This window comes from Bufo bufo, chromosome 4 (assembly GCF_905171765.1).
Source record: "Bufo bufo chromosome 4, aBufBuf1.1, whole genome shotgun sequence".
Classification (NCBI taxonomy): Eukaryota; Metazoa; Chordata; class Amphibia; order Anura; family Bufonidae; genus Bufo; species Bufo bufo.
In genome coordinates this window covers 432,195,780-432,223,774 of record NC_053392.1, presented here as the reverse complement: position 1 = coordinate 432,223,774, position 27,995 = coordinate 432,195,780, and the positions used below count along the sequence as shown (strand labels likewise).

Sequence of the window (27,995 nt, the reverse complement as noted above, 5' to 3'; positions counted from 1 at the left end):
GGTGACGTCAGATCACATGCTCCAATCACATGGTCCATTACCGCGGTGATGGACCATGTGATTGGAGCATGTGATCTTACGTCACCAAAGGTCCTTTAGCCCATAGTTTATCTTTTGAGAAGTAAAGAAGAGACCGGGACTTACGCGAACAAACGGAGAAGGTGAGTTAATTTTTTTAATTTTTTTTAACCCTCAACTGATCACTTACTATATTCTGTTTTCAGAATGCTATTATTTTCCCTTATAACCATGTTATAAGGGAAAATAATACAGTGAATAGACTGTCACCTAGCAACCATGCGTGAAAATCGCACAGCATCCGCACTTGCTTGCGGATGCTTGCGATTTTCAACCAACCCCATTCACTTCTATGGGGCCTGCGTTGCGTGAAAAACGCAGAATATAGAGCATTCTGCGATTTTCACGCAACGCATAAGTGATGCGTGAAAATCATCGCTCATCTGAACAGCCCCATTGAAATGAATGGGTCCAGATTCAGTGCGGGTGCAATGCGTTCACCTACCGCATTGCACCCGCGAGGAAATCTCGCCCGTGTGAACGCAGCCTTAGGCAAAACTCTGGGGCCGGACGGCTTCATCTCTAATTATTACAAAAGCTTTCAACACCAACTAATACCACATTTGACCTCTCTGTTCAACAGTTTTTTCTCTCCTCGGGCTATACCTCCTGAAATGTTGACAGCCACAGTTGTCACGATTCCGAAACCGGGAAAGACCCCTGACGAGCCAGCCAACTTCCGTCCCATATCACTATTGAATGTGGACTTTAAAGATCTTTGAGAAAATCTTGGCCTCCCGCATTAATACATATCTGCCCATGCTGGTTGATGCAGACCAGGTAGGTTTTATTCCCGGGAGACAATGCAGAGACGGAACCCGACGCATGCTCAATCTATTGCAAATAGCAGGGGATTCTAGGGACCCCACGGTGTTCCTTTCTCTTGATGCTGAAAAAGCGTTCGATAGGGTGCACTGGGGGTTCCTGGAGCAAGCTCTGAAGACATTTGGGTTTGAGGGACCCATTCTCACTGCCATAATGGGTCTATACTCCTCTCCCTCTGCAAGAGTTTTGACCACGGATTTAGTCTCTGAACCATTTTCAATCTCAAATGGCACTCGTCAGGGGTGTCCCCTGTCACCGCTCAACTTCGCTCTAGTTATTGAACCCCTGGCATCTTATATCCGCACCTGTCCACAAATTAAAGGGATTAAAGCTGGCAACTCCTCACATTTGATTGGTCTTTACGCAGATGACGTTATTCTGACTTTGACAGATCTAGAACGATCCCTTGCCATTGTGATAGATACTCTGAGCCTGTACTCTCATTGTTCCTTCTGCAAACTTAATGAGAGGAAATCTAAAATCCTGTCACTTAACCTGTCAGCTGACACTAAAGCCAAGCTCCAAGAAAGGTATCCCTTTCAGTGGGTGGACACTTCCATCACTTATCTGGGGGTGGAGCTCACTGATTCAGTTCCGAAAACCTTGTCTTTAAATTTGAGCAATCTACGTACCGAGCTTAAAAGAGATTATGCCAAGATGTCTCAGGTCCATTTATCATGGATCGCCGGTATCAATGCTGCCAAGATGATGTCACTTCCGAAAATACTGTATTACTTTAGATGTTTGCCGCTAATGATATCTAGAAGGCAGATTGCACAACTTCAGCAGGATCTTTAAAATTTTATATGGGATAAAAAAAGACCTAGGATATCAACAGGTGCTCTTCACCCCCCCATTGGATACGGTGGACTGGGAGTCTTTAATCTCTACAAATATTACTTGGCAAATTTAGCAGACCAAGCGTTTGAGTGGTGGGACCCGTCCTCTCCTCAAAAGTGGCTTTGTATTGAGGAAACCTTTGTACGAGACCGATCCCTTAAAACCCTTCTCACTGCTAGTAGCTTGAAAGCTCTTCATTACCCCCTCTCACTTCATACCATGCGAGCTACTATATTTATCTGGACCCATTTATTGGATTTAGCCAGATTAATGCACATACCTCCCTCTAATGTGCCGATCACGGCATTAGAATATCACAAAATGTGGAGCTCTCGTGGAATTCAAAGTCTTGACTGCTTATATGAGAGGTCCACACTTGTGGAATTTGCAACTCTGCATGAAAAATATTCACTGCCAAACACACTGTTCTATCAGTACCTTCAGGTACGACATTTTCTGAATTCTTTAGCTCCGCGAAACCGGTGCGATACTAAACATTTCCAACTTTTCATCAGAGGTTCACAAACCTTGAGACCTAAGGTGTCCAATATATATGCTGCTATTTTACCATCGATGCTAGGAAACAAACAACAGTATATGCTTCACTGGGAGCAGGAGATTGGGAGGAGTTTCACCACTCAACAATGGGGCTCAGCTTTATATTGGTCCTTTAAGTGCTCTTAATGCATTAATTATGTCGAGCAGGCAAGAAGAATCCAGCTACGCTGGTACTTGACTCCTAATAGACTAGCGCATATTATTTCTGGATACTCCCCACTTTGTTGGAGGGGATGCGGAGCGGTGGGGACCTCTCTTCATATGTGGTGGTCTCGCCCTGCAGTTACCCTATTCTGGTCCCAGATTGAGGCACTACTCAAAGAAGTCACATCGACTAGTGTGGACCTCTCTCCAGAGTTGACAATTCTGGGAATTGGCTTGGTGAATTTACCTTTGAAGACACGATGGATTACAGCTCATGTTATAAGTGCGGCTCGTAACATTATAGCTCGCCAATGGAAATTAGCACAGTCCCCTTCAGTAGCTGACGTTCTGCAATCGGTCAAAGAACATATGCACTGTGAAATCACGTATGCTGAAACAATGGGCGTTCGCGTAAGGACGCATAATCAGTGGGCTCTATGGCTCTCTGGTCACTATGCAACTCCAATCCCCAACTGTTTTTTTTAAGGCACTATAATCTGCGATCAACTATGCGCGAACCATATTTGATTAAGATCTTGGTTTATATGATAATGACAGCTCCTATGTTATTATAACTGATGTCTGGTCATGACTGTTCTGATGTTTTTCCTTTATTTATTTCTTTTTTGTTTGGCATTTCTACTCTGGACTATGTATCCTCGTTACCAATGTTGTGATTCTTGCAATTACGCTTTAATTTTTGAAACTCAATAAAAAATATTGACAACCAACAGTTTATAATGAATCTATCCAGCAAAAGAAGCAATATGGACAATCACAATACATTAGTAGGTGCCTTGTAATAACTTTCTCTAGATTATAAATACAAGTTGGTGAAGTGAGACTACCCCTTTAACAGTTAAGTTGTGAGTAGCGTTGAGCGAACTTGTGTTTTCAAGTTTGCCATACAAGGTTCAGGTTATCTAAGAATTCTGTTATGGACTCCGCTACCACGGACCATAACTTGTGGTCTGTGGTAGCGGAATTCATAACTGAATTCTTAGATAACCCGAACCTTGTACGCCAAATTTGAAGTTCGCTCATCCCTAGTTGTGAGTTCAGTTTTACCAATGACAGAGTACTAGGGGCTCTTCCTTCAGTTATAGAATGTGATGAGAGCACAGCGTTGTTTTTGTTGACATATTCACAAGTGAAATTTGTGAATTTAAATGCATTTCCAATGCAGTTTTTGATGTGGTTTAACCACACCTCAACTGCAATGTCTCAATACAACATGTGATAACTTAGAGGGAACCTGTCACCATGGCAGTGAATAGAGAGATAGTCATGCATGGGCTGGGTGCTCTCCTTCGCTTCGGTGGCCAGGTACTGGAGATGGGAGAGGGTCTCAGAAGTGGGACCTGCACCTATCTGACATTTTTGGCATATCCTGGCCCTATAAAAATGTTGAGAAATAAAAGAAAAATTCACTGAAGATCAGCCCTGTGTCTCATTAAAATAATCTCACGCTGGATTATAAAAGTACTCCCCTGTTGTTGATTTTTCATCTGTTATTTCCCAGGGCTGATTCAGCCATCTTCACTGTTGATGAGCAAGCTATGGCAGACGTGGAAGGAAAACTTGGTGAGAAATTTGATATTATAGTATTGTTATTTCAAATAAAAATTATTTATTTTTCCCCTTAATACTTTATAATGGTGCTGTTATTTTTCAGTGTACAGAATACAGCCGATATCTGAAATATAGTAGTGGCCTCATGCATTTCTATGGCAGACCTACTGTACAAACAGCCTTAAAGGGGTCCTGAACTTTGTTTTAACTGATGATCTATCCTCTAGATCAGGCATGCTCAACCTGCGGCCCTCCAGCTGTTGCAAAACTACAACTCCCATAATTCCCGGACAGCCTACAGCTATCAGCCTACAGAAGGGCATGGTGGGAGTTGTAGTTTTACAACAGCTGGAGGGCCGCAGGTTGTGCATCCCTGCTCTAGATAGATCATGAGCATCTGATCGGCTGGGGGTCCGACACCCAGGACCCCCGCCGATCAGCAGTTTGAGAAGGCAGCGGTGCTCCAGCAGCGCCGCGGCCTTCTCACTGTTTACCGCAGGCCCAGTGACGTCACGACCAGTATCAACTGGCCTAAGCGGGGGTAAGCTCCATTCAAGTGACCAGAGCTTAGCCACGCCCAGGTAAGTTGATACTAGTCATGACGTCACTGGGCTGGCGGTAAACAGTGAGAAGGCCGCGGCGCTGCTGAAGTGCTGCTGCCTTCTCAAACAGCTGATCGGCGGGGATCCCGGGTGTCGGACCCCCGCCGATCATATGCTGATGATCTATCCAGAGGAAGGGTGAAAAAATAAAAAACATTTTTGTTGTCGTTTCTACTGTGAAATTAATAATTGCCGAAAAACTTAACCTTTTGGGTAAAAAAAAAAATTCTACGTTTTTGCCTTTTAAAAAAACTTGGAAAAAGAGTAGAAAGTAGTGCATCCTAAAAGTCTCCAGGAAGAGCTAGAGTACAGACCCCCTCCGCCAGAGAACAGGGCGTTATCAGAGAAGATGCATACACAACCTTAGGGCTGTTTTACACCGGCAGATTAGGCTGACGAGCGTACCTTCCCAACAATCGTCTGTTCTGCAGTGGAGGAGACTGCTGCATTTACATACAGTGATCTTCTTCCACAATATGGGAAGGAGCGATCACTAATACCATTGCATGTCCCCATAGAGAATCATTATTTGCTGGCAACAGCGCGATTAGACAACACGATCTGCCGCCGGCAAACAATGATTATTGTGACTGCATAGAAGATGTGATTACCCGATGAACAAGCATTCCCATGAACGTGAACCAGCCTTAACCATGTGTATAGTATTGCCATCCTGCCTTATCTAGGCCTCTAGCAGTACAATAGGGATGTCAGCTGTCATTAAATCTCCCTCCTAGTATAATAAGATGACTCTGCTGACCCTGTCCCATTTTAAACAGTAAAACAGGCTGTCTTGGCTAGCATAAAATCTCATGCCCTAATGACAAGTTCCCATTAATGTATACCATATGTTTTACTGTAAACGGCAGCCTTGTTGAAACTGATGTCCATTCTTAATAGGACTGCAGATGCCTGGAATGAAGATCCCAGTGGCACGACTTTAAGATATGTAACAGTATTTGGAGCCATTTTGGTTATGCCAACAGTTTTAAATATTGCTGTATCACCGGGAACCTCAACAGCTATGTGATCTGAAGGGCAGCTACCTATTCTCATCTATGAAAGGTCATATGAATAGACTAATCTCTCTGCCAATGAAGCAAGCGTCAAGAACAAATGTTCCCGTTACTTGCCACTGACGCACTAAGACTTTCTTCATGAGCTTTTAATGACCCATCAAGTAAAATGAGATGCTAAGAAGCAAATTGCACTGAAAATGGTTAAACTTTATTACAAATGAGTGCAATTACATAGTGACGAGTGAATAAATTACTACTTTGACACTTTGAACACAGACTGTGTTATAGCAGAACAACACTCCCAACCTTATGGTTTTAAAACAGCCAATTCTAACACTGCCAGATTTACCATGTCCCATCCAGATCTCGTACTAGAATCTTTAACTCAGGCTCTTACTGATATTGGTTACTGAAACCTATTGGTGTTGGTTATTTTCTTATCTTGGAATATCGCCATTTACTGTTACACAAAAGCTTTTTAAGGTTGAATATTTATGTCACGTCTGTTATTTTTATTTTTATGTTTTTTGTGGCATGTCTAAGTTTTCAGTAAACTGGGGTCTAGCAGCTGTACAGTACATTCTTTGGATTCCCAAAGTATGGAAATGTATAAGAAAAGAACACAAAATAAATATTTACTTTAAGTCGGTTGTGTGTGTATTATAAACCGTGATACAAACATAAACTCTGTAATCATTGAACTGCAGACGATTCAACAAAATATGATGTACTTGAGGGTTGTAGTCCCTGTGACTATACTATGGTTCATCCCAGTTCTCAGAGGCGTCTCGTACAGTACTTACCGCAAGACTTAAGTACATGGAAGTTAAGATACAAGGAAATAGTTTAAAAGTATGGAAATGATAATGGACTTATGGTTATAAGACGTTATTAATAGCAATTACTGCCAACATGTAGGAGGGTATGCGGTGACAAACGCCACACGGACGATGTTACAAACTAGGATTCTTAGAGGCAGTGGTGTGCCTCAGGTATTTGGCACCCAGGGCGGTTATACTTTCTCTGGCACTCGCTCCCCCAGTGAAGTGAATGGGGCTCAGCTGTGATACCAAGCACAGTCGCTATCAAATGGACAGTGCTGTGCTTGGTGAGCAGAGAGTAGGTAAGAAAATTGAAATGCTGCCCCCCACCGCCGTGCCAAATTCTTAGTCCAACCCCTTCCCCCCAGCCCTACTGTTAAAGAGATATTTGGGTAGACATTATATACATCGCTACATACATGAGAATACAGCATCACATACCTCTTAGGGCTCATTCACTCATTCAGAGGACCATATCCGCCATGTGCGTTCCACATTTTGTGGAATTGAGCGGCCAGCCTTATGATAGAAATGCCTATTCTTGTCCTCAATTGCGGGTTAGAATAGGACATATTCTATCTTTTTTTACGGGGCCACGAAACGGAAGTACGGATGCGGACAGCAGATGGTGTGCAGTCCGCATCTTTTGCGGCCCCATTGAAAGAATGGGTCCACACCTGTTGCGCAAAATTGCGGAACTGATGCAGACACAAATATATAGTCATGTGAATCGGCCCTTAGGCTGGGTTACCATCACGTTTTTGCCATCCGTTTAATTGATATATTGTAAAATAAAAGGATATAAAAGTGCAGCACACCATGTTTTTGTATCCTGCAGAGTCCGGTAAAAGACAGTATACGTTAATGTATATGTTTTATTTATTTTTTACAATGGAACGCTATTGTGAACAGATGCCACTGTATGGGATCTGTTAACGTATATGTTTTTTGTATACAATAAATGGATGGCTAAAATGTGATGTGAGCCTGGCCTTACTCCATTGATGTCTCCTCTGAGGTAAGGAGCAGTACCTCAGCAGCTACAGTTACAGCTATACTATAAAAATCAATGTCTGTCCGTCTCTCCTCCATAGGCATCCAAACACCTGATCCCTTAGATGCCAAATTTGGCACATAGGTACATCAAGTGTCCTAAAGGTCCTGATGCACTCGCTGTTGCTGTTCATCAGCCACCATGTCTGTTTATCTGTCCTCCATAGGCATCCAAACGTCTGAAGTATTTGACCCTAAATTTGGCACATGGGTACACTGGGTGTCTGGGAATGCTTCCCCGCTGCACTCGCTCACTGTTGTACTCGGTTATCAGCCACCATGTCTGTTTCTCTGTCCTCTATAGGCATCCAAACACCTGAACCATTTGATGCATTCGCTTAATGATGTTCCCTGTTATCAGCCACTATCAGAATGCCGCTAAATCTAAATGCCTAAGATAGTTGACTTCAAATTTGGCACACGGGTACATTGAGTGTCTAGGAAAGTGTTTGTAAAGGTACTGATCTTGTTGGACATTTAGAGCACTCACTAACTTTGGACCAGACAAAGGCCTGATGTCTGGGCAGTCTCCATTATCAGGTAAAATCTTTGGGGGAGATTTATCAAACTGGTGTAAAGTAGAAGTGGTTTAGTTGCCCATAGCAACCACCTTTCATTTTTCACAGCTCCTTTGGAAAATGAAAGGTGGAATCTGGTTGCTATGGGCAACTAAGCCAGTTCTACTTTACACCAGTTTGATCAATATCCCCTTTTAGGTCTATGCACCTGCCAAAAAAACTGCCAATGTTGTTTCTCCACAGGCTGTGTCATATGACTCCATCTCATACCAGTTTAGCTGTTAGGTATTTAGGATGTTAAAACAGTGTGTAACTGCTGGGGTATATAGGGCTACTAGTGATTTCACCATAAAACCCAAAAACTGAGGGCATGGATTGGCCTCCTGGGCACCCTTGAGACAAATCCAATAAACACACCATATTCAGGGAGCGACAGATACTTTTTCTAGTTAGTGTATAAAATGCACGCTGCATCATTGCACTATTCACTTGAATATGAAGGAGCTGTCCCATTGAAGTAAATGGGTCGGAGGAGCTGTAATTACCTGCTTGCTGCTGCAATGTTGACGGCACGCAGGTAAACAGTGAAGAGAAGGCAGCGCTCGTACATGCGCTGTGTTTTCTTGAAACAGCTGAACAATCCTGAGGGTGGGTCATCAATATAAAATGTGGTCAACCCCTTCAATTTCTAGAAATACTAGTATATAGGAGCCAGCAGGGAGGGAAAAAGAATGAAACCCAGCCATCTGAGCATTTCTCTGTATTGTATAGGCAGACATGCCTTAGAAAAGCTCATTTAGAGAGCGCTGATGAGGGACATTTCAGGGCAAGTTTTATCATATTAATGTCCAAGGTGTGCGAAAAATGTCCTCTATCACTTTCCCTACACATTAGAAGAAAAAATAAATAAATGGCACTTACACTTACAGTCCTTTAGGAACTTTTCTGTCATAGTAAAGGGTCTAAATACGTATATCCATGCAAAATAAAAAAATTTCCTTTTTAAGAAATTACCAAAAATGGTGTCTAAAATTCAGTTTTTAAGCTCTCATTATGAGGTATTGAGTGCAGATTGATGGAAGAAAAAATTTAAAGGGTCTGAAGATTTTCCAGACGCACTATTATTTATATATATATATATATATATATATATATATATATATATATATATATATATATATATATACTGCTCAAAAAAATAAAGGGAACACTTAAACAACACAATGTAACTCCAAGTCAATCACACTTCTGTGAAATCAAACTGTCCACTTAGGAAGCAACACTGAGTGACAATCAATTTCACATGCTGTTGTGAAAATGGGATAGACAACAGGTGGAAATTATAGGCAATTAGCAAGACACCCCCAATAAAGGAGTGGTTCTGCAGGTGGTGACCACAGACCACTTCTCAGTTCCTATGCTTCCTGGCTGATGTTTTGGTCACTTTTGAATGCTGGCGGTGCTTTCACTCTAGTAGTAGCATGAGACGGAGTCTACAACCCACACAAGTGGCTCAGGTAGTGCAGCTTATCCAGGATGGCACATCAATGCGAGCTGTGGCAAGAAGGTTTGCTGTGTCTGTCAGCGTAGTGTCCAGAGCATGGAGGCGCTACCAGGAGACAGGCCAGTACATCAGGAGATGTGGAGGAGGCTGTAGGAGGGCAACAACCCAGCAGCAGGACCACTACCTCTGCCTTTGTGCAAGGAGGAACAGGAGGAGCACTGCCAGAGCCCTGCAAAATGGCCTCCAGCAGGCCACAAATGTGCATGTGTCTGCTCAAACGGTCAGAAACAGACTCCATGAGGGTGATATGAGGGCCCGACGTCCACAGGTGGGGGTGTGCTTACAGCCCAACACTGTGCAGGACATTTGGCATTTGCCAGAGAACACCAAGATTGGCAAATTCGCCACTGACACCCTGTGCTCTTCACAGATGAAAGCAGGTTCACACTGAGCACATGTGACAGAGTCTTGAGACGCCGTGGAGAACGTTCTGCTGCCTGCAGCATCCTCCAGCATGACCGGTTTGGCATTGGGTCAGTAATGGTGTGGGGTGGCATTTCTTTGGAGGGCCGCACAGCCCTCTATGTGCTCGCCAGAGGTAGCCTGACTGCCATTAGGTACCGAGATGAGATCCTCAGACCCCTTGTGAGACCATATGCTGGTGCGGTTGGCCCTGGGTTCCTCCTAATGCAAGACAATGCTAGACCTCATGTGGCTGGAGTGTGTCAGCAGTTCCTGCAAGATGAAGGCATTGATGCTATGGACTGGCCCGCCCGTTCCCCAGACCTGAATCCAATTGAGCACATCTGGGACATCATGTCTCGCTCTATCCACCAACGTCACAGACTGTCCAGGAGTTGGCAGATGCTTTAGTCCAGGTCTGGGAGGAGATCCCTCAGGAGACCGTCCGCCACCTCATCAGGAGCATGCACAGGCGTTGTAGGGAGGTCATACAGGCACGTGGAGGCCACACACACTACTGAGCCTCATTTTGACTTGTTTTAAGGACATTACATCAAAGTTGGATCAGCCTGTAGTGTGTTTTTCCACTTTAATTTTGAGTGTGACTCCAAATCCAGACCTCCATGGGTTGAAAAATTTGATTTCCATTTTTTTATTTTTGTGTGATTTTGTTGTCAGCACATTCAACTATGTAAAGAACAAAGTATTTCAGACGAATATTTAATTAATTCAGATCTAGGATGTGTTATTTTTGTGATCCCTTTATTTTTTTGAGCAGTGTATATACACACACTAGCAGAAGGACCCGGCTTTGCACGGGTATATTTCATCTATCTCAATTAATGTTTGTGTGTGTTGTTAAAAGATATCAACAGTATTCCCTATAACAATATCTACAGTACCCTTTCCCCCTAACAGTCACCTCCACAGCCCCCCACTCCTTAAAAAGGACCTTTCGTTGGTCCAAACATTGTAAGATAACTATCAGGCTATGTAGAGCGGCGCCCAGGAATCTCACTGCACTTAGTATTATTCCGGGGCACTGCTCCATTTTCCTGCTATGTCCCCCGGTATTTTCGTTGACTTGGTAATACTGGGAGGAGCCTGCCCTTTTTCTCCTGGGCATCACCTTCTCCCAGGCTGTAGCACTGTCCAATCGCAGTGCAGCGCTCACAAACACAGCCTGGGAGGTTTATGTGGAGACTAAGGGCCTGCAAGCTTCTATTGGCTGATAAGGGTAGTGATTGTAAATGAAACCCTTTGGCACACAAAAAATAGCGAACATTCACACATACATACACTCAGCTTTATGTATTAGATATATATTTATAGCAAATGCTCTGTTCACAACATGCTTTTTTTTTTATTAGTAAAGGTTTTCACCACTCTTCTGTTGTTCCCCAATTATTTTTTGTGGGGTTTCCACGATACTATTCCAGCAAACTAATTTCTGCAAAATTTTATTTTTTATTTTCACGGCCCAGTAATTTCTATGTAGCACCTGTGGGGTTAAAGCAATCACTACACTTACCTAGAAAAAAATTCCTTGAGGCGTGTAGTTACCAAATTGGGGTATTTTAGGGATGTTTCTCATGTTGTGGTACCTCAAGGCCCCTGCAAACCTGACCTGGTGCCTGAAAAACCTCCTAATGAAATTGGTCCATAAGGTGCTCCTTCATTTCTGAGCACTATGTTTCAGTCACATGGCACACTAGGGTCACATAAAATATATTTCTACAAAGTGCAAGTAGTGTAATAAATCTTGAGGATTGTTTTGTTTTTAACCTTTGCTGTGCAATTGACATGGAAAATTCACCTCCATTTTGCTTTAATTCCTGGTGAACAGCTAAAGGGTTACCAAAGTTCCTAAAAGCTGTGTTGAGTAATTTGAGGGGTGCAGTTTCTAACATGGGGTTATTTGTGTGTTATTATAGAAGTACCTCAAAGTCAATTCAGAACTGAATTGGTCCCTAAAAAATGTAATTCTGAATGTTTCTTGAAAATTTGCTACTAAACTTTTAAGGCTAATGTCGAGGGAATTACCCCAAAGCCATTAGGAAATAATTTAGGTCAAGGCTCAGGCCTCCCAATCTTCCAGAAGGTTCCCAATTAGATGCAGTGCGCTGGAGAACAAGACTTGAGATACAGACACTGTGTGATGCAAACTTAGGGTGCATTCACACGACCGTAAAGGTTTTGCAGTCTGGCCGTGTGCGTTCTGCATTTTGCGGACCGCACATTGCCGGCGCTATATGGAGAATGCCTATTGTTGTCCCCATTGAAATTATGCGGATCCATTTATACGGTTGTGTGAATGCACCCTTACTCTGATTTATTAAAGACACATACAAAACCTTTATGTTCACAGTCTTCAAAAATGTCCAATAAAATCTCTTAGAAATCAGAATACCATAAGCCAATCATCAGTCGTACAAAAAGAACCTATAGAAATATATGGGAAAAAACACATTATGACTTCAGCTTCTTGGAATGTGCGAGCTTCTTGTGATAAGACAGAACCGCAGGCTTCAGCTAAAGGGGTTTTCCGAGACCTTAATACTGATGACCTATCCTACCTATCCTACATTAAATCGCACATAGATTGAATGTGTTTATCGAACATTATAACCCCTTCTACCCCAGGTCATTTTTTGCAAATCTGACGTGTCACTTTACAGGTATGTGGTAATAGCTTTGGAACACTTTTTTTCATCCAAGCCATTCTGAGATTGTTTTCTCGTGACACATTGTACTTCATGACAGTAAATATATTTCACCTTTTATTTATGAAAAATCCCAAATTTGGGGGCGTGGCCAGCTATGCAGGAGTGAGGACATGTGTGCTGCGAGCTCCTCCACAGCACCGGAGACAATCCACCGCCAACGACCCTTTAGCAATGGGCAAAGTTACTAAAAAGAGCAGGGCCCGCTCTGTGGCCCCCCTGACATCCTCACAGGGGGACATACCCAGGCTCTTCGTCAGACAGCCTGTGACTCCAGGCCCCGACATGGCCGAGCGCTTTCAAGATGGCGCCGCCGGCCCTGATGCGACTCCGCTCACAACAGCATTAGCGGAGCCAGGATCTATGCAACACTCACCGGATCGACAGAGAGCCCGGTCCGCATCAGTGCCGACCCTGTGCAGCGATCCCGGTCAAGCCCAGGCGCCTCATGTCCCGGAAGAAGGAGGCCCTGGACCGCACTTTGAGCGCTCACCTCCGGCTCAGAGAGGAGGCCTGACAGCTGCCACGCTGTTCCCTCGCTACCCAGCGATACAGGTCAGTGAAGAGGAGTTCCCCCCTTTACAGAGGGCTCCTCAGACAGCCTCTCACCTCATCTCCCGGGGACATGGAACTTCCAGCCCGTCAGCGGCCTCACTGCGCCCAGAGATTGGATCTCCTAATGGGTCCCCCTGGTTTTGTGCCCCAGCCAGCCACATGGGTCATTCCCTGATACAGGGAGAAGCTCTTCACCGGGGGCAACCAGAAGAGACTAATAGAACGGCCACGAGCTCACCGCAGGCTATGGCTTCTTCCCCGTGCATGTTTCGGGAGCCCCTCTCGCCTCACTCTTTTGGGCCGTCCCTAGCGACATCCCCGCACTGGTCCACAGGCTCCTCATGGGACGGATCCCATCCACGCCATGATGGCACTGCTTCACCAGGCACACAGATCCTGGCCGCCTCTGCAGCGTCAGCCTCCCAGGGCTTTCCACCATCACCTCAGAGACCCGTGTCTCATGCTCCTCAGTTTGATGAGGACTCTCGACCACCTACCATGGCGGACTTACGCAATCTGATGTGCTTGCTTCCCACCAAGGCAGACCTCTCTAGCTTTGCAGCTAACATTTTGCAAGAATGTAAAAGAGAATTCACGCAAGTACGCTCTGAGATGGCCCTGATTGAAACAAAGGTGGACGCCGTTCAACAGGAACATGCTTCCTTGTCTGCAGACGTGCAAGCCTTGAAAGACAAACTACAGTCCCACGACGCGTAACTGCACACCTTGCAATATCACCTGGATGATGTTGAAAATAGGAGCCGCCGCAACAATATTCGGATCAGAGGCCTTCCTGAGTCAATAACACAGGCGGTACTTTTACCTACCATTGTGAAAATTTTCAATGACCTCCTGGGACGTCCACCAAGCTCCAACATCGAAATCGACAGAGCCCATAAGGCATTGAGGCCCCCCAATCCTGATCCCTCGAAGCCAAGGGACGTCATCTGCAGAGTCCACTTCTATGCCATCAAAGATCAGATCCTGCTCAAAGCCCAACAGATGTCGTCCCTGTCCTATGAAGGTGCCCCCTTTATCTTACTACAGGACTTATCCCGCCATACCCTAGCCCAGCGCGCTGCCCTGCGCCCACTCTCGCACCTCCTCAAAGAGCGCAGTATCCCTTACCGCTGGGGCTTTCCTTTTGCTCTACTGGCGGGCCCCAAGGTTCAAGTTGTCACCCTACGGGACCCTTTAGATCTTCCCCATTTTCTACAGCAGTTGGGCTTGCCGCCGGTTGATTTTGGGCCCTGGCCGTCTCTTCTCCCACCTGCCTCTGAGTCGACGGGACGACGTTGCCCATCACCTGTCACCGCCAGATCTCTGAGAAGTTCTGAAAGACGTTCTTCAGTACCTCCTGCATGATGCTCTTTTGTTTTGCTTTCGCTTTGACATCTCTTCTCCCTCTCCCAGCTGTCATCTATTAGCAGTGATTGCCTCCCTATATATCTCCTCCCATACTACTTCACTTTGCAGTTTATGCTACTTCCTGGATTGGATTCACTGCTTGAAGCTGCCACCGCTGGTTCCTCAAGATAAGTCTATTTCTCTATTGGTGTTTTCCTGTTGGCTTGATTCTAGGTGACCCTGACTCCCTCCGTATTAAGTGCAGGGAGCCGTTGGTCGTGTCCCCTCACTATTATAGGGTTTGCAGGTGTCATTCAGTCTAAGGTACGTGGACATGCAACTTTCTATCATTGAGATCTTTGCATGGGCTGAGCAGTGAGGGAGAGCTCTAGGGATTTAATAGGGCTCACCCTTTTGTTCCTTAGTTTGGGATCAAGTCAGTCGGATCTTTATTTGTTACTTATTGTTTCCTGCAACACCATCCGTGACATTATAAACCGCCAAAACCGTCTTAAGCATGGATCCGGTTTTAGCCTTGACGGACCGCATGCGGGGTCTTTCACTGGAGGTCGCAGAGCTCCGTCAAACTGTATCTCAGTTTCAGGTGACCGGTTCTGCTTGCGTTCATGGAGTTTGTTCTGATCCTAAGATCTGGCTTCTCTGGGGGTAGTGAGGATTTTGTTCGTTTTAGAGAGGCTTGCAAACTCCATTTTCGCCTACTTCCCCATTCCTCTGGTGATGAGGAGCAGAGGGTGGGGATCATCATCTCACTGCTCAGGGATAACGCTCAGTCTTGGGCCTTTGCGCTGCCGGTGGGGGCACGGCCCCTCTGATCAGTGGATGAATTTTTTGTAGCCCTGGGTCAGATATATGATGATCCGGATTGTGTTGCTCTGGCTGAATCTATACTGCGTCTTTTATGCCAGGGTAAACAAGCCGCAGAGTTATACTGTTCAGAATTTCGGAGATGGGCAGCTGATACTGATTGGAATGATGCTGCACTCCGAAGTCAATTTTGCCATGGTCTTTCAGAGGGATTGAAGGATGCATTTGCCTTTCATGAGAGACCTACCTCCTTGGAGTCCGCCATGTCTCGGGCTGTTCGTATTGACAGGCGTCTTAGAGAGAGAGGAGAGATCACTCCTTCCTGTCATACTTAGTCCAAGGACAGTGGGGCGGTCTCATTCAGTGCGCAGGGGTCTCAGTCTCTCTCAATCCCCTTTGAGCAGGAGCCCATGCAGCTGGGTTTGCTTGCCTCTAACAACAGAGGATTCAGCTCTCAGAGGAGGGTTTGTTTCTGTTGTGGAGGTATAAATCATTTTGCAAATGTTTGTCCCTCTAGGAGATTCAGGGAGTTTTTAGAGAATAATAAAGAAACAAAAAGAAAAAAGTTGTCTAAAAACGTTCCATCTGTTACTATTGGCAAGGTTGATGCGGAAATTGAAGGTTTTCCGTTTGCTTGTAGTTCCCGTTTTGTCCTACCTGGCAGGGTGGCGCTAGAGAGCAAGAACATTGTTTGTGAGATTTTTGTCGATAGTGGAGCAGCTGTCAATCTCATTGATAATCAATTTGCTATAACACATGGTTTCCATGTATGCACTTTGGGAAAGGACATACCTGTTTTTGCTATTGATTCCGCTCCACTTTCTCAAAAATAATTAAAGGGCATAGTTCACAATATCCGTTTGACTGTGGGTGATGCTCATGTTGAGGATGTGTCATGTTTCGTCCTAGGCGGGTTACCTACTCCTCTAGTGTTGGGGCTACCCTGGCTCACTAAACATAACCCCACCATTGATTGGCAAGCGAGGCAAATAAATGGTTGGAGTGACTTTTGCAGAGAAAATTGCCTCTCGATGTCTCTTTCAGAGGCTTCTACTAAGACTGTACCATCTTTTCTTTCTGAATTTTCGGATGTGTTTTCTGAGAGTGGTGTTCAGGAGCTGCCCCCTCACCAGGAGTACGATTGCCCTATTAATCTCATCCCAGGCGCCAAGCTGCCTAAATCTTGTTTATACAATCTCTCCCAACCTGAAAGGGTCGCTATGCGTTCTTATATCTCTGACAGCCTGAGAAAGGGACACATACGACCCTCGAAGTCACCTGTTGCTACTGGTTTCTTTTTTGTTAAGAAAAAAGATGGTTCTTTAAGACCATGTCTGGATTTCAGGGAGCTGAACAGTATCACAATTTGTGATCCTTATCCGCTTCCTCTGATCCCGGACCTGTTTAACCAGATTGTTGGGGCTAAAGTTTTTTCCAAGTTGGATTTAAGAGGGGCATACAACCTGGTCAGGGTCAGAGAAGAGGCCGAATGGAAGACGGCCTTCAATACCCCTGAGGACCATTTTGAGAATTTGGTTATGCCTTTTGGTTTGATGAATGCTCCAGCCGTCTTCCAACATTTTGTGAACAGCATTTTTTATAATTTAATGGGGAAATTTGTACTAGTGTATCTAGATGACATTTTGATTTTTTTCTCCTGATTTCAAAACTCATAGGGACCACCTACGTCAGGTCTTGCTCATTCTGCGGGAGAATAAATTGTACGCTAAACTGGAGAAATGTGTGTTTGCGGTTCCAGAAATTCAATTTCTGGGTTTTCTTCTCTCCGCATCTGGTTTTCGCATGGACCCCGAGAAGGTCCGCGGTGTGCTTGATTGGGAGCTTCCTGAGAATCAGAAGGCGCTGATGCGATTTTTAGGTTTTGCCAATTATTACAGGAAGTTCATTTTGAATTATTCCTCTGTTGTTAAGCCACTGACTGATATGACTAGAAAGGGGGTAGATTTTTCCTCCTGGTCGGTAGAGGCGCGTAAGGCCTTTTCTAGTATCAAAGAGAGTTTTGCTTCCGCTCCCATCTTGGTACAACCTGATATCTCTCTGCCCTTCATTGTTGAGGTAGACGCTTCTGAGGTGGGTGTGGGTGCGGTCTTGTCTCAGGGTCCCTCTCCTGCCAAATGGCGACCGTGTGCCTTTTTCTCAAAGAAACTCTCCTCTGCAGAAAGAAATTACGATGTGGGAGATAGGGAGTTGTTGGCCATCAAGTTAGCTTTTGAGGAATGGCGCCATTGGCTAGAGGGAGCCAGACACCCTATTACCGTGTTTACCGACCATAAGAATCTGGCCTACTTGGAGTCAGCCAAGCGTCTGAACCCGAGACAGGCCAGATGGTCTTTGTTCTTTTCAAGGATTAATTTTGTTGTCACGTTCCGCCCTGGGGTTAAGAATGTGAAGGCTGATGCCCTGTCACGTTGTTTTCCGGGAGGGGGGAACTTTGAAGACCCGGGTCCCATTTTGGCTGAAAGGGTGGTTGTGTCTGCTCTTTATCCTGAATTGGAGGCAGAGGTTCAGGCAGCCCAGGCAGAGGCTCCTGATCTTTGTCCTCCTGGGAGGTTGTTTGTGCCTCTCACTTTACGACACAAGATTTTTAAGGAGCACCACGATACTGTCCTTGCTGGGCACCCGGGGGGTAGAGCCACAGTGGATCTCATTGCTCGGAGATTCTGATGGCCGACTCTTCATAAGTCGGTTGAGGGTTTTGTGGCAGCCTGCGAGACCTGCGCTCATGCCAAAGTCCCTCATTCACGGCCATCAGGTCCTCTCCTTCCGTTACCCATTCCTTCCTGTCCTTGGACACATCTGTCCATGGATTTCATTACGGACCTGCCTCATTCATCAGGGAAGACTGTGATTCTGGTGGTGGACCGTTTTAGCAAAATGGCGCATTTTATTCCTTCTCCTGGGTTGCCCAATGCTAAAACGCTGGTGCAGGCATTTATTGATCACATTGTCAAATTGCATGGTATTCCTTCAGACATAGTCTCTGATAGGGGCACGCAGTTTGTTTCCAGATTCTGGAAGGCTTTCTGTTCTCGCTTGGGGGTTCGGTTGTCATTCTCTTCTGCTTTCCACCCGCAGTCAAATGGCCAGACAGAGCGCGTCAATCAGAATCTGGAGACATATCTGCGCTGTTTTGTGGCGGAGAATCAGGAGGATTGGTGTTCTTTTCTCTCCCTTGCTGAGTTTGCTTTAAATAACCGTCGCCAGGAGTCCTCTGATAAGTCACATTTTTTTGGTGCATATGGGTTTCATCCGCAGTTTGGGACATTCTCTGGAGAGGGGGCTTCTGGTTTACCTGATGAGGAGAGATTCTCCTCGTCTTTGTCATCTATTTGGCAAAAGATTCAGGATAATCTAAAGAGCATGAGTGAGAGATATAAGCGTGTGGCGGATAAGAGACGTGTGGTGCCTGGTCCGGACCTGAATGTTGATGATCTGGTGTGGTTGTCTACTAAGAATATCAAATTGAAGGTTCCCTCCTGGAAGTTGGGTCCTAAGTTTATCGGGCCTTACAAAATCTTGTCCGTCATCAATCCCATTGCCTACGGTCTTGATCTTCCTCAGACTTGGAAGATCCATAATGTTTTTCACAAGTCCCTATTAAAACCTTATGTCCAACCCACTGTACCCTCCTCTTTGCCTCCTCCTCCGATTGTGGTTGATGGTAATCTTGAATTTCAGGTCTCTAGGATTGTGGACTCTCGTATTATCCGCGGTTCTCTTCAGTACCTCGTTCATTGGGAGGGTTATGGTCCTGAGGAGAGGATGTGGGTTCCAGTGGCGGACATTAAGGCCACTCGTCTTCTCAGGGCTATCCATACTGTAGGTCCCATCCTGAGAAGGTGGGCTATGAGTGTCCGGAGTCCACTCGTAGAGGGAGGGGTACTGTCACCGCCAGATCTCTGAGAAGTTCTGAAAGACGTTCTTCAGTACCTCCTGCATGATGTTCTTTTGTTTTGCTTTCTCTTTGACATCTCTTCTCCCTCTCACAGCTGTCATCTATTAGCAGTGATTGCCTCCCTATATATCTCCTCCCATACTGCTTCTCTTTGCGGTTTATACTACTTCCTGGATTGGGTTCACTGCTTGAAGTTGCTACTGCTGGTCCCTCAAGATAAGTCTATTTCTCTATTGGTGTTTTCCTGTTAGCTTGATTCTAGGTGATCCTGACTCCCTCCGTATTAAGTGCAGGGAGTCGGTGGTCGTGTCCTCTCACTATTATAGGGTTTGCAGGTGTCATTCAGTCTAAGGTACGTGGACATGCAACTTTCTATCATTGAGATCTTTGCATGGGCTGAGCAGTGAGGGAGAGCTCTAGGGATTTAATAGGGCTCACCCTTTTGTTCCTTAGTTTGGGATCAAGTCAGTCGGATCTTTATTTGTTACTTATTGTTTCCTGCAACACCATCTGTGACATCACCTGTTGAAGGAGCTCCTAGATCTTCAGCACCGACCTCAAGAGGGCGACGCCAGAAAGGACCAGGCTGCCTAAGTCGCAGATCCCCACCCCGCCTCACCACCTGAGGGGCTTCCTGTTTTAACCTGCTTGGGACTACTAAGGCTTTAACTTGCTAAATGTTGCATACTGGTTCTTAGTGATTTGCCTATTCTCTTTCTCTGTCTTTATGCTCTTAAACTGCTGGTGCTCATAATTTCCTATCTGCATCTGCCGGTGTTGTGGGGGGGTCAGCTCCTGTCTGGCTGCCACTTTCTCCCCCAAATAAGTTGAGACTCTCCCTATGGGTTACGTAACCCCGAGTGATAGCCTCTTTGGACCTTTGGGTCATTTAAAACCACTTTACCTTTCCTTCTCGTTTTTTTCCCTCCCATTTGTTTACTTTTAATTGTTTTGTTTTTTCTCTTTGTTTTTTGTCGGTCGTCTCCCCACTCCTCCCTTGTGTTTTTTTTCCTCTCCCCACAGCAATGGGGTCATTGAAGATCGCATCATTCAACGCGAAGGGTCTCAACACTCCCGAAAAAGGGGCCCAGGTACTTCACCACTTCCATCGCCAAAAGGTACATGTTTTTTGCTTCCAGGAAACACACTTTAAGGAGGGTAGTGCCCCGAACATACGACATCGACACTACACAACCTGGCACTTTGCAAACAATCCGGTAAATAAGACAAAAGGAGTCGCCATAGCGATCCACAAGTCTTTACCTCATCAAGTGTTGGGATGTACTGCCGATCCAGATGCGAGATACCTGGCCCTCGAACTACTTATTGGGGGACAGGAATTAACCTTCCTTACTGTGTATGCTCCCAACCAAAATCAAGCTCCCTTCATCGTAAACCTAATTAACGTCATACCGTTGCTCCGGGGGATTGTTATATTATGTGGTGACCTTAACCTGACTCTTGACCCTACACTTGACAATTCGACTGGACGTGCTTCCCTCACATATTCCACTATTAAAAGGGTCAAACGGGCGCTGCTCCAATTACAATTGCGTGACCCCTGGCGAATCCAACACCCAGCTGATAAGGATTACACCTTCTACTCTGCCCCCCATGACTCATATAGTTGCATTGACCATATCCTTATTCAGCAATCAGCCCTATCCTGGCTTGATTCCACACAAATAGGAAGCATCCTATGGTCTGACCACGCTCCTATATACTGTTCCATGAATCTGCCCTTTCTTACCAGACAGGAGTGCACGTGGCGGTTGAATGAAAGTCTCCTTCTTGACGCAGGGTGTGCTGCTGACCTCACTAGCAGTATAACGAACTTCTTGTCGGATCACAAGGAGGATACTACCCCAGTACCGATCCAATAGGAGGCATTGAAATGTGTTCTTCGAGGCGTGCTCATTAAGCATGGCTCCCGTCTCAAGAAGGAGAAAGCCCACTCACTTAAGCTTGCTCTACAAAAAGTCACTTCCCTGGAACTTGCCCACAAACTAGCACTTACCCTGCAAACTCTCCACGATATCCAGAATGCACGTATGGAAGCTAAACGCCTCCTAGAAGCATCCTACACTGCTCAAAAAAATAAAGGGAACACTTAAACAACACAATGTAACTCCAAGTCAATCACACTTCTGTGAAATCAAACTGTCCACTTAGGAAGCAACACTGAGTGACAATAAATTTCACATGCTGTTGTGCAAATGGGATAGACAACAGGTGGAAATTATAGGCAATTAGCAAGACACCCCCAATAAAGGAGTGGTTCTGCAGGTGGTGACCACAGACCACTTCTCAGTTCCTATGCTTCCTGGCTGATGTTTTGGTCACTTTTGAATGCTGGCGGTGCTTTCACTCTAGTGGTAGCATGAGGCGGAGTCTACAACCCACACAAGTGGCTCAGGTAGTGCAGCTTATCCAGGATGGCACATCAATGCGAGCTGTGGCAAGAAGGTTTGCTGTGTCTGTCAGCGTAGTGTCCAGAGCATGGAGGCGCTACCAGGAGACAGGCCAGTACATCAGGAGACGTGGAGGAGGCCGTAGGAGGGCAACAACCCAGCAGCAGGACTGCTACCTCCGCCTTTGTGCAAGGAGGAACAGGAGGAGCACTGCCAGAGCCCTGCAAAATGGCCTCCAGCAGGCCACAAATGTTCATGTGTCTGCTCAAACAGTCAGAAACAGACTCCATGAGGGTGATATGAGGGCCCGACGTCCATAGGTGGGGGTTGTGCTTACAGCCCAACACTGTGCAGGACGTTTGGCATTTGCCAGAGAAAGCCAAGATTGGCAAATTCGCCACTGGCGCCCTGTGCTCTTCACAGATGAAAGCAGGTTCACACTGAGCACGTGTGACAGACGTGACAGAGTCTTGAGACGCCGTGGAGAACGTTCTGCTGCCTGCAACATCCTCCAGCATGACCGGTTTGGCATTGGGTCAGTAATGGTGTGGGGTGGCATTTCTTTGGAGGGCCGCACAGCCCTCCATGTGCTCGCCAGAGGTAGCCTGACTGCCATTAGGTACTGAGATGAGATCCTCAGACCCCTTGTGAGACCATATGCTGGTGCGGTTGGCCCTGGGTTCCTCCTAATGCAAGACAATGCTAGACCTCATGAGGCTGGAGTGTGTCAGCAGTTACTGCAAGACGAAGGCATTGATGCTATGGACTGGCCCGCCCATTCCCCAGACCTGAATCCAATTGAGCACATCTGGGACATCATGTCTCGCTCTATCCACCAACGTCACGTTGCACCACAGACTGTCCAGGAGTTGGCAGATGCTTTAGTCCAGGTCTGGGAGGAGATCCCTCAGGAGACCGTCCGCCACCTCATCAGGAGCATGCACAGGCGTTGTAGGGAGGTCATACAGGCACGTGGAGGCCACACACACTACTGAGCCTCATTTTGACTTGTTTTAAGGACATTACATCAAAGTTGGATCAGCCTGTAGTGTGTTTTTCCACTTTAATTTTGAGTGTGACTCCAAATCCAGACCTCCATGGGTTGAAAAATTTGATTTCCATTTTTTTTATTTTTGTGTGATTTTGTTGTCAGCACATTCAACTATGTAAAAAACAAAGTATTTCAGAAGAATATTTAATTAATTCATATCTAGGATGTGTTATTTTTGTGTTCCCTTTACTTTTTTTTGAGCAGTGTATAAACGTATGATACAAATTTGCAGGAGTAAATTCTACGAATACGGGAACAAAAGTGGGCGTATGTTGGCAAGGGCTCTGAGGGGAAGACTGGCAAACTCCCACATTCCCGCTATCAAAAACTCCCAAGATCGTATGGTACATACAACCACGGACATTGCGGCTACTTTCCACTCCTTCTACTTGAAGCTCTACAACCTACCCCAAACATCCCCTCAAGCAGTGAGTAACTCTCCCGACCCGCCTCTCCTACTTCCCAAACTATCCGTGCTTGACTCTGCCACTCTGGAGACTCCATTCACGGACGCTGAACTTCAACCCGATGGGTTTACAGCCAGGTTCAATAAATCCTTCACTTCCAACCTCTCCCCTATTCTGCTCCAGGTCTACAATGGAGTGTCTCCTGGGCTCCCCTTCCCCGCTCAGACCGGCGAGGCGCATATCACGGTTTGCCCCAAAACCGGGGAAGGACCCGCACCTGTGTGCCAGCTACCGTCCTATCTCCCTTTTGAACGTAGATCTTAAGATCTTTGCCAAATTAATGGTGAATAGATTGAACACTTATCTACCTTCACTGATCTGCAATGATCAGGTTGGGTTTGTGCCGGGGAGGGAGGCCCGGGATAACACTCTTAAAACCTTAGACATCATCCACTATGCCAAATCAAAGGAGATCCCCCTTATGATACTTTCCCTAGACGCAGAAAAGGCCTTCGACCGGATATCTTGGTGCGCCATCCGTGAGGCTCTCTTACACATAGGCCTGGGCCCGATATTCCTGTCAAAGATCCTGACACTATACCAACACCCCACTGCTAGAGTCAAAGTAAATGGGGCCCTTTCCCCCCCTTTCCAATCCACAATGGGACACGGCAAGTCTGCCCATTGTCCCCTTTGCTATACGTTCTAGTCATGGAACACCTGCTGGCCTCCATACGCGCCAATCCAGATATCACGGGAATAACTATTGGATCACAAGAGTATAAATGCGCGACGTTTGCTGACGATCTCATTCTCTACATAACCAACCCACGCATTTCTTTACCATCTTTGCTTCGGGAGATATCTCAATTTGGTGCCTGGTCCAATTTCAAAATCAACATGTCTAAATCGGAGGCCCTAGACGTCACTTTGCCAAGCGACCTGACCCCCGTCCTTAAGGCTTCTTTTCCCTTTGCTTGGCCACCAAGAGGTATAACGTATCTGGGGATAAAGGTGACAGCAGACCTCTAACGACTTCATAAATTAAACTTTCGCCCCTTCTCCTACAGTTCCAAAAAGACCTAGATGGATGGCGCAAACGAGACTTTTCCTGGTTTGGTAGGATCAGTATATTAAAGATGACCCTCTTACCAAAACTACTGTACCTTTTACAGACCATCCCCCTTCGCATCCAGTCCACATTCTGGTCCCAACTCCGCAGATGCTTCACGCAGTTTGTGTGGGCTCCTGGTCGTCCATGGATAAAATGGGAGATAATGACTCGCACCAAGGAAACGGGAGGGGTGGGTCTCCCAGACTGTCGACTGTATTACCACTCTGCAGCCTATGCCCGACTGTTGGACTTGACGCGCACTGACACTTCCAAATCATGGGTGCAAATTACAAAGGACACCTCATCGTGTTCGGTACCAACCCTCCCATGGTTGGTGGGCTCTTCACGTCAAACGTCATCGCAATTGTCCTTCTCTGCTCATCATACCCTCGCAACCTTAGCATCCATAGGTCGCTTAACTTCATTGATTGACCCTAAAGGCCCTCTAGTGCCAGTTACTGATCACCCCAGATTCCCTCCAGGGCGTTCATCTAGACACTTTCTTCAGGGCACAAGAATCTGCCCGATCAGGTTCTACCAGGTCCTCTCTGGTCCCGCACTGAAACCTCTGTCCCAAATACTAGAGGCTCCGTTAGCCCGTAATTCCTTTGAATATCTGCAGCTTCAGCACTTTTATACCTCTTTAAGCAAAACCCACACTCTAGCCCGGAAACTCACTGAGTTTGAGCAGATGTGTGTCTCCCCCTCGGCGATCTCACACCCCATATCCTCTGTGTACAAGCTTCTGATACACCAGAGATCCTCGTGCCTTCCTCCATATTGTCAGGCCTGGGAGCGGGATCTGGGGAACCACTATACCCCAGCCCAGTGGAATAGATGCTTCCTTCTATCGCACAAATCAACAATTTCGGCCAAAGCTCAAGAAATGAGCTACAAAATTGTGTCCAGATGGTACAGAGTACCAGCGTTACTCCATAAATGGTTCCCGACAGTATCGGACCTTTGCTGGAGGTGTCTCAAGGAGGAAGGCACGATGATCCACGTGTGGTGGAATTGTAGTGGCTTACGGCCCTTCTGGAACTTTGTTCATAAAATAATCAAAGAAGTCACAGGTGTCCCCATTCAAAAAACTCTCCAGAAGCCCTCCTGCTGTTCGATTGTGTCCTGACTGTCTCGGCATATAAGAAATCCCTCCTAAAATACATGGTACAGGCAGCGAAGGCGGTGATTCCCAGGCATTGGAAATCCTCCTCTCCCCCTAGCCTGAGGAGTGGTTTGATGAAATTGCCCTGTATCAGAGACTGAAAGACCTCATTAGTATTACGCCCGCAGACACCTTACGATATGTGAAGATATGGAGCCCCTGGGAAGCCTTTCGCTCTTCAGCCGCATTTCGGGACGCGCAGGTCTAACCTCTTCGAAAGAAACTGTGCCCCTTTTCCCTTCCCCTTCCTTTCCTCCCCCCTGTCCCCTTGTCCAATGTCTCGTCTGTCTGCCTACTATTATAATGTGCATGTCCACTTAGATATTCCTAACTCATATTCTTCCGTGATTTATATTGCCTGATGTCAGGTGTTCTGCACCCACTACAGTTCTACAGACATCATACTTGTAATGTTAATATCGCTTGAATTTGCACTTGTTTCTGACATCACTGCCCTCCATGTGAACTCATAAGAACTCATCACAACCCAAAAGGACTCATCCATCTGTTAAACTGACTTTTATTCTGCTTAACCCTGTTGTACCATATTACCTGTATTTGTAACCTCAGACCACTGTATATATTCTTTGTGTGTATAGTGTCATTTCTAGTGAGCCCTTAAGGCGATTTAAATATATAATTTAATCTTGTGCTGTCTTGTATCTCGATCATGAATCCCCACGTCCGTGTTTCGGCCTAGTAATACGCTACTGTGGGTTGGTTTCTTACTCTATATAATCCCGTTAACGGGCCGGGCTTATATCAAACAAGGAACTGGTGGCAGTCTTTCCGGGCTGAGAATGCGCTGTTTCACTGGGGCAGTGAAAAGGTTCTCTCAGCTTGTTGCCTCTCTGTGCCCATGTGGACAGGAGGAATCTGTGAAAACTGTACCAAGACGGACCTTACCTGCTCATCCAGGAGGGTGTAACGTCACGCCTCGGTAACCAGTGACCATACCGTATCTCATGAGCTCGATGTAGTTGACATCAAGCGGGCACGAGGGGTGGTATTCATCACACTTAACATTCCCCATATGTCTACATAATATTGACATCATTTTGTAAATGTAATTTATCATTTATTTTTTTAGGACGTTAGAAGTCTTAGAATTTTAAAAACAATTCTTAAAATTTTTAAGAAAATTTCCAAAACTCACTTTTTAAGGACCAGTTCAGGTCAGGCTTACATAGTGTAAACCCCCCATAAATGACCCCCATTGTAGAAACTACACCCCTCAAGTTACTCAAAACTGATTTTACAAACTTTGTTAACCCTTTAGGTGTTCCTCAAGAATTAAAGGAAAATGGAGATGAAATTTCTAAATTAAAATTTTTGGGCAGATTTTCCATTTTAATCCATTTTTTTCTTTAACACATCGAGGGTTATCAGCCAAACAAAACTCCATATTTATTACCCTGATTCTGCGATTTACAGAAACACCCCACATGTGGTTGTAAACTGATGTAAGGGCACACGGCAGGGCGCAGAAGAAAAGGAAAGCCATATGTTTTTTGGAAGGCAGATTTAGCTAGACTGGTTTTTAGATGCCATGTCCCATTTTAAGCCCCCCTGATGCACCCTTACAGTAGAAACTCCCAAAAAGTGACCCCATTTTGGAAACTAGGGGATAAGGTGTCTTATTGGTACTATTTTGGGGTAGTACATATGATTTTTAATTACGTTCTTTGTGAGGCAAGGTAACAAAAAAATGGCTGTTTTGGCACCGTTTTTATTTTTTACAACAATCATCTGACGGTAGATCATGTGCTATTTTTATAGAGCAGGTTGTTACAGATGAAATGATATAAAAAATGTCTACTTTCTTTTTCGTTTTACATAATAAAGCATTTTTGAAAAAACTATTGTTTTTGTGTCTCCATTTTCTGAACGCCTTATTTATTTATTTTTTTCTGCCGATCGTCTTGTGCAGGGACTCGTTTTTTGCAGGAAGAGTTGATGTTTTTATTGGTACAATTTTTGGGTACATATGATTTTTTGATCATTCATTTTTACACTTTATGGGGCAAGGTGACCAAAAAATTGGTTGTTTTTGACACAGTTTTATTTATTTATTTTTACGTTCACCTGAGGGGTTATGTCATATGACATTTTTATAGAGCAGATCGTTATGGACATGGCAATACCTAATATGTATACTTTTTCTTATTTATTTAAGTTTTACACAATAATAGCATTTTTGAAACAAAAAAAATGATGTTTTAGTGTCTCCATAATCTGAGAGCCATAGTTTTTTTATTTTTTGACCAATTGTTTTAGGTAGGTTCTCATTTTTCGCGGGATGAGGTGAAGGTTTGATTGGTACTATTTTGGGGGGCACATGCCTTTTTGATCGCCTGGTGTTGCACTTTATGTGATGTTAGGGGACAAAATAATTGCTTTTTTGGCAGTTTTTATATATATTTTTTTTTACAGTGTTCACCGAACGGTTAGGTCATGTGATATTTTTATAGAGCAGGTTGTTACG

At 45.3% G+C, this 27,995-nt stretch overlaps 1 protein-coding gene across 2 annotated transcripts in view; it reads left to right on the top strand.

Annotated features, from left to right (window-relative positions):
- The window catches only part of GNPAT (glyceronephosphate O-acyltransferase), a 119,028-nt gene extending 112,746 nt beyond the window's left edge, over positions 1-6,282 (top strand). For both annotated transcript variants that reach the window (XM_040429352.1, XM_040429351.1), the window contains 2 exons: positions 3,968-4,029; positions 5,520-6,282. In XM_040429352.1, coding sequence (XP_040285286.1) covers positions 3,968-4,029; positions 5,520-5,563 — 106 coding nt within the window. In that variant the 3' untranslated portion in view covers positions 5,564-6,282. The remainder of the gene's footprint in view (positions 1-3,967; positions 4,030-5,519) is intronic.
- The last annotated feature ends 21,713 nt before the right edge of the window (positions 6,283-27,995 follow it).